The sequence below is a fragment of the Suillus fuscotomentosus genome (assembly GCF_016647785.1).
Source record: "Suillus fuscotomentosus strain FC203 chromosome Unknown F5891scaffold_117, whole genome shotgun sequence".
NCBI classification, from domain to species: Eukaryota; Fungi; Basidiomycota; class Agaricomycetes; order Boletales; family Suillaceae; genus Suillus; species Suillus fuscotomentosus.
In genome coordinates, this window is record NW_024539629.1 from 110,312 (window position 1) to 118,429 (window position 8,118).

Genomic DNA, 8,118 nt, shown 5'->3' on the forward strand with positions numbered 1-8,118 from the left:
TCTAGACATGCTATCTATCAATTTTGAGTATTTCTTCTTAGCACTCCTTTCTCACTCTGCTGCAACTCTGTCCTACAGCTGAAATAGCCCCTATGATGAATTTTGATAGGCTGTAAGCAATTTCTTGAATATTTTTCAGAGATATTCAATAGGGCTGATATATAGGGACTATGATAGACATGATAGAACATTTATATCATGGTCTTTGAGCTGCTAGTGACTAAATTGAAAGCTTACCTCACATGAATGAAGATCTCACATTTACCATATTCTGACTGGGCAGGCTGCTAATGCTACTCAGGTCACCTAATTCATCAATTCCATGGCCGGGAATACATCTGTAAAAAGACAGGTGAACCACTAAAAGAAAAAGAATCGTATAAACTCTTAAGTGTAGAGTAACAAACATAGAGGTATAGGATTGCATGAGATGTAATAGAGTGTATATTCTCTGTGTGAAGTGAAGTAAAGGACTAATACCAAGTGGTACATCTCTATTTTAGATGAGAGTCTGTTAAGAAGCATACAGAAATCATAGATTAATGAGGAAGATACTATGTTGCAATAAAATAATGATCCTAAGTATATGTCTAAGTTAGTCACTAGCAGCTCAAAGACCATGATATAAATGTTCTATCATGTCTATCATAGTCCCTATACATCAGCCCTATTGAATATCTCTGAAAAATATTCAAGAAATTGCTTACAGCCTATCAAAATTCATCATAGGGGCTATTTCAGCTGTAGGACAGAGTTGCAGCAGAGTGAGAAAGGAGTGCTAAGAAGAAATACTCAAAATTGATAGATAGCATGTCTAGAAGAGTGGCAGAAGTGATTAGAGCAACAGGAGGTCACATGAAGTATCATAATTATAGAGATTGTGTTGATCAAACTGAAAGTCAAAAAAGTGTCTCAATGAGTCACCAAATTAAAATAGCCATATATGCACATGATGATATCATCTTCCCACGCTATAGGGAACTTCAATGAGGCTAAGAAGTATAGCTTTATGACACCTCCCTACAGTTTAGTCATATTCCCACACCCTGGCTCATAATAAAGCAATTACATGAAAAGTTACAAACATTGAGACACTTTTTTGAGCCACTGTATTCTCCATTTGACCTTAGATGGGTCTACCTGCTTTGGAGTGATAACCGGTGTTGATTCCATGTCAACAGTGTGGTCCGAAGGCTCACCGAGTGCGACACACTGTTGGTTAACAATCTGTCGAATGTCGTCAAGCGATAAGCTGGTTCCTGAGTGAGTCTTCTGTACTAAGACTGTTGAAGCTACTGCTTTGACTTTGTCCGCTGGAATGAAATGTGTGATTCCTGCCCGTCTCATGTCATCTAGAACTGGGAATAGATACTTGCATTGAGGCTGTGTTAGTGGTCTTTGGTGCATTTTCCTTGAAAATATCGCGTCCTGAGGTATCTGTAGATGGAATTCAGTAAAGTCCACTGGTTTCACTTCCTGGATTGATAGCGCGAATATGTCCATGAACTCTATAACTAGTGCTTGTGCCTTCTGTAGTTGTTCTTTGTTGAGATGGGCTCCAAAATGAATGGCGTTGGTGATTGCATTTACTTGAGGTGGATAGAACAGTCCTCATGATGTTAGTCTAGTAAAGATATCATCAGGTAGTGCTGAGTCTCCAAGGTCCGGTACTTCACCTAATATTTGCGTGTCATCTTCGTCATCTTCCTTATTTACATGTTGGACTTCACTTATTAATTCTGGAGGTTCTTCTATGGGCGATTCTTCTATGGGTGGGACTGTATATACTTGAGTATTGTTGATACTATGTGCTGTAAATTCATTAGACGTTGATACTTGTGGTGTTACAAATTTTGACGATGATGGAAACTGGACAGCCATTGGTAAACATGGCCTTGGGAGAGGACAATACTCGGAGAAGTTGGGGATATGATGATAAGATGTTCTATAAGGTAAAATAATGGTGTCAGCACTATATTTGTGTATCGCTCGTACCTGTTCTAGTAGCAGTTTACCAATGAGCATTCACCATGATCCCCCACTTGGAAAGACTTCAAAGGTTGTGTGCACCTGTACCGGTCCCCATGACAGTATTCCTATCCATACTCCCGTTGACGGTACTAATGCTCCATTAGCCATGTGTAAGGTTCTCATTGAAGGACTTAGTGGAGAGAGGTGTCTTGCTATACATTGATACGCTGCTGTGTCGATAGCGTTGATCATTGCGCCATTATCCACAATGGCAAGGAACCGTGTTTTCTCCCCTTGTGGTCCTTGCAGGTAGGGTACTGTTAAAAATGGATTGCTCGTCTGTGAGATTTCTGGTTTGCCTGAAGCATCCAACCAATAAACATCAGTAATAGAATTGTTTGACATAATTGAAGGTACAACCGAGCCGGTAGGTGATGGTGAGTTAAGAGATGGCAACTCTACGCTTGCCGTTGAAGAAGAAGAAGAAATGCTATGTACAATACTTTGTGCCCGAGGCACATCCTGAGATGTGTTATGAGACGCAAAACTGTTCATTTGGTTAGAAGGAGAAATGAAAGATGGACTTGGTACTATGGGAACTACTGCTGGTCCAACATTGGCAGTGGTTCCATGTAGTTTTCCGGTATCCACTCGTACCCTGGTTCTTGTGCAATCCAATGATCTTGTCCGCTCCATCCTCCCAATTCTTCCTGCAGTGCTACCGTATATATTGGCATTGTTCCCGCCATTCCATATGCACCATACTGTGGGTATGTGGTGGCCATAATGTGCTGGACTGGCGTTGATAAGTAGCTGGGACGATTCATCGGCGATGCTGTCCTTCTAATCAATCCTGCGACCTGTTGTCACCACCTTGATTCTTGGGGTCTTAACAGGTCTTGAGCGATGCATTGTGTACTGACGTGAAGCAGTTCCGTGACCATGCCACAATTGTAGCACTCTCCTGATCCAAGGACTGCGGTTCCTGGACGTAGAGGGTAGGGTTTTTCTAAGGTTGGGAACCCTTCTGCACCATGTGTACGGTGCCATAACTCAACATCCACCTTGTATTGTTGTCTTCCTGCCTCTGTATTGGCTTGTTGGGGCGTTGCTGATAGTTTCTCCAGGATTTGAGCTCTGGTTAGCTGCGCACACATGAAGGGCATTCCCCTCGCATTGGCATCATGGGGTTATTCATGGTGGGGGCTGATAGGGTCAGATAGAGGGAAGGATATGTGTTTCCTATGACATTTGCTGGCATTGGGTTGGGTGGTGTTGCCGTTCAGAATGGTGTTCAGTAGGTTGGTGTGCTGAGTCGTTGAACACTTTGCGCTTTGAGCCTCGCGATGTCTGTGTCCCTTGCATGCTCCTTATCCAGATCCTCGCGACCCCTCTTAAGCTTGATGCTCGGTACGCTCTGCACATCATCTATGAAGTCATCCCAACTATCGTAGTCACATTTGAGGTGGTCCTTCAGTAAGTCCGGTATGCCTTCAACCACGTATTCGATTAGATGTCCTGCTGTATCTCTCATTCCCAGGGCGAGATGCGACACTTTGCTTACCCAAGTGACGTGTCTGTAGTTGCCCTCTGCCCATACACCAATCTCGTCCTCCTCTAGTAGCTCTGCCATGACCCGTTCCTTCTGCTGTGTCTGCATGTACTTGGGTCATTTGGGAGGCGGCCAATGTTTGCGGAATGCGAGTTTGAGGCCTGAAAACATGAAGCTTTTCCTGGTTGCAATGTCCTGGAACCATTCTTCTGCTATGTTCCCTGGAGCTAATTGCATTTCAAAGCGGCTAATTCGCTGCAAATCATTCCAAGATGCTGGCATTGACAGCTTGAATTGGGCGAACCATTCCGTTGGCTCTTCTTTGTTTGCATAGTCCCCCCAAAACAATGGCACTGTTTGTGGGTTCTTGCTAGCCATAGGTAACGGTGGTGAACTCGACTGTTTCCTGATGGGTAGTGCTGCTATGTTGGTGGATGGTGTTGGCGTGGGACGTGTTGCTGTGAGTGAAGAGGTTGTTGTTGGAGAGGATGATGTGCTATTGTCTTGACTTGGGGTGAAGTGAGCTGGTTGAAGGAGGAAGGTAGGGCTTCTGGTTTCTTCCTTCAAGGGTGAGTCTGGTGACCCTTGGTATTCTAGTTGACAGGGTAATGAGAAGATGCGACGACACGGAGTGAATGGTGCTTGATTGCTTGGATATGCTGGAAAAAATGTAGGTCTAGTGGGGGATAAACTCAAGTTCCTGCTGGCACTAGTCGTCCCTGTAGGCGTGAGTCCACGAAGTCTTGCACACATATCTAAGTTGATTCGTCCTGAGTCTGAGCTTTCTATACTGTTAGACGGTGAACTGGGTCGCTGCCCCACTCTCATCACCAGATAGACATGCCAGCACTGTGTTCTGGAAAGGACAAGGACAACTGAGATGCTGATGTCTGCTGGGCTACACGCAACTAGCTACAACCAAAGTCCCCCAGGGACTGCAGAACCCCCTGGCACCCCTGCCTCTCACTCTGCTGTCTCCCGCCAGCCTGTCTCTGCTCTGCTCCTGCGCCCGACATGACTACACCTGACAAGGTGTACCACTACAGCAGTTAGGCACCCTAGTTATGCTGTTTCAATCGGCTATTCGAGTCACGTACGACATCTGCGTTGATCCTGCTGCCTCTCCAGCACCAACTCTACTCCAGCGTGGAGCATCATACTGCATTTTCACACCCCGTTCCCAAGCGATCCGAGTCCTTTTCTTGACTGGAAATTATCCAAGTTACTTGGACGCTCTGTGCAACACCCATCCAGGGTTGTTAAACCTCAAAAACCTGGATTGCTGGAACATTTACCTAGAACAGGTGCAAGCACTACTGATGTGTCCTTACACGCGACAGTTCTTAACCCTGGGGGGAATTCTATGGCGTCTTGTGCTCCAATTCAGCCCACCTTCCCTTCTCAATCACGCTCTTGCAGGCCCCTCTTCGGACATCATGATATGGGGAATAGGAGACATCGCCAATGGTCAATGTGATGATTCTGTGGCAGCGGTGGACAGCGCCACACTGATTGATGTTTCAGAAGCTGGATCTTTTTGGCTGCCCCATGACATCTGGGATGCATCTTGCCGATGGAAAGAGTTTTGGTCAGACACAGATGAGCAGTGGTTTCAATCACATCTCCAGAACTTATCCTCTAGGAATGTGGGAGCTAGCAAGACCCACAAGGATTGGAAGTGTTTCTTCAGACCCATTTCAGCAGCAAAGTCATCAGACACATCTATATATGGTTCAGAGGCATTCGCTCGTGAGCTGTTTGGACAATTGGGCTTTTCCACGGCTCTGGTCCCTACCTGGGATTTGTCAGTGGACAGGTAAATGTGCTACTTGCATAAGATACTATGTATTCACATCACAGTGCGTTGCGACAAACATGTATGAGTCTGTATGAGACCTTTGTAGCTTTGATAGTACTTCTATAGTGGCAAGAGTATATCATTGTACATACATTGCATCAAGGGAAATTTACAAACCATTGTAATATCAGCTAGTAACAAATATATAGGAGTTTCATAGCATTGAGTGACAGCATTATAATTTTCAATAGTCACAAGATGCTGATCCATTGAGAATTGTAGATGTTAGAGATATTATTATATTACTACAGGTAAATTCTGACATGACAAAGGTGGCTATGTAAGTGTGCATCACATAGTGCAATGTAGTTATTGGTAATAGCATTATATTGCTATAGTGAATCCTCACATTACTATGGCAGCTATGTAAATGTAGGAGGTTGCTATACAGTGATCATAAAGGGGGGGGGGGGGTTATTATGAAGCTATGACAGCTATATATGATATAAAGTGCACTATAGAAACCCTAATTTTTTCAGATGATCTTGGTGAGTTTGTCACACATAGCTCTCACACTATTCTCATCAGCATTGCATCAGCATTTTGCATCATAACCTTTTGGATTACAAATTTATGGTGTTGCATGATGTAACATCTAAATTGAGGTGGGTAAAGGACTGGTGAAGTCAAAGATAACACTGTTTTTAATGATCTTGCTACAATACACTAACATCATCGTCAATAACTCTCAAAAATTTATTATAGTATTTACATGTACAGTGGAATATTACTGTCCGCTATGATTTTCGAAAAAATGAGTTATTATAGAGTGGGATGCATTTCAAAATGTGATGAGTAAAGGACTGGTCCTATACTGTATGGTGCTGCCAAAGTCCAGTTCGGTCTGGTTCTTGGGCCTCTGAATGTAAACCCCAAACTGGACTATTGGTCAGGTTCAGGCAAGGAGTATGAACACTTGAACACAACATATAATTTAAAAACAAATTGTAGAAATTACATGAAAAATTTGATACACATGAGTAACTACACAACATCCATGAGGGGGTATTCACGAGCAGCTGCAAACTCAGCTTGTGCCATTGCAGATAGTATGTGACCCTGACGATACATACTCTTTAGCAGTTGCAGAGCCTCAAACATTGTTGGCAACAAGCAGTTTCGGCATGTCCCAGTGATTCCACCACTTGAAAAGGCCTGTTCTGATGCAATGGCAGAGCCCTGAATGGCCAGATAGTCTTTTGTGATGTGGGAAATGGTAGGATATTGAACTGAATGATGCTAGGAATATGGTGAGCTTGAGGAGAAATAGCAATACAAAAAACTAAACTTACCCCCCACCATGCCACCACATCATCAATGTCCTCTAGCGGTGTTGCAAGATAATCATCAAGCTCTTGGCGAGGCCTTTGGCTCATAATGTCATTGATGACATGAGATTTGATGGCATCACACATCCAACTGTGGCCATACGACCCTTGATGAGTGAGCAATGAAGGAACAGCAATAGCTCACTCTGCATTAGGCAATGAACTTAAAGTAAGATAGGCCACAGTCATACTTAACTTGATCACGTGGTGTGACTGAGGTGGTGATATGATGTGATTTTGTGTTATCAACTACTATCAGTCACCATTATACAATGTTATCAAGGTTGCGCAAAATATCCTACATTCTCTTTGGAGTGAGTTGTTGACTTAGCCCAGCTTCCCAGGTTTGCAATGTTGAAGAGTTGTTTATGTTTTGGCATACTATTGAGAGGTAGTGTTGGTTCTGTCGATGGCTTCTGAAGCAGATGACAAAGCACAATTAGCATGTCCCAAACATAAGAAAGTGATCTTCACTTTCAGTTTGAACTAACTATATTACAATTTTAAAACCTAAGCTCTCTAAGGATGTACTTTAGCTAACATTCCTAAGTTCTACTTTAGCAAAAACGATGATTTGAAGGAGGAGATGCGATTCTGGTACTTCTGTCATGAAATGTCATGATCTGATTACATGATCAAGTAAAGTATGACTGCGGCCTATCTTATGATGATAATGTTTGTCAAACTATGTGAAATTAGTGCACTTGCAACCATGAGACAGACATGGACTTATGACTTTTTGCAAGCATTCCATACCTGCCTCAAAGTCATAATGCTTCCATTTACTCTTCATGTATGTGACCTTATAGTCAGGGTCAAGTGCTAGGATGACAGGGGGCATTCTATAGTAAATGTAGCACATACCAAGACAAATAAAATAGACATTGTTTTTGTTGATCTTGTGGTACCATTTGCAAAGATTATTGAGACCAGAGTTGATGGCCATTGAGAAGTTGTTGAACTTTGAACAATTGGCCATGTTTTGCCAAGTCTCTTGCAGAAACTTGAGGACTAGAATGGTATGCCATATAGTAGTTTGCGAGTTGCTGAAAAAGATTGTTAGGTGTTTGTGGGCTCCTTGTAAGTAGTTTAATAGTTAGCACAAAAACAAACAATGGAGAGGCTTACATGCACCTGAAGCATGTCACACATTAATTCCAACACTTCCATTCATCCACTGAGAGCTTCAATGCTCCATATGACTTACCCTGCAAGTTAGGAACTTCATCGCTGTTGTCTGTGAGCTGAATAAATCTATTGAACCCCTTATACAACTGAAGTGCGCGTTCCATCATGCCAAAAAGTGAGGCCCATCTTGTGCAAATCCATTTTAATAGCTCAAGACTTGGCTCATTGACCTTAGCACAACACTTCTGAAAGAAGGTTTATGTCTGAGAAGATTTTTGTAC

General features: G+C 42.9%; 1 protein-coding gene across 1 annotated transcript; it reads left to right on the forward strand.

The window, feature by feature from the left end:
- Positions 1–4,409: 4,409 nt before the first annotated feature.
- On the forward strand, positions 4,410–5,343 carry F5891DRAFT_1197228 (uncharacterized protein; the record flags this gene model as incomplete). The annotated part of the gene is made up of 2 exons (XM_041368443.1): positions 4,410–4,511; positions 4,570–5,343. The coding sequence occupies 2 exons, from the start codon at positions 4,410–4,412 to the stop codon at positions 5,341–5,343; spliced, it is 876 nt and encodes a 291-aa protein (XP_041218408.1).
- Between the last annotated feature and the right edge of the window lie 2,775 nt (positions 5,344–8,118).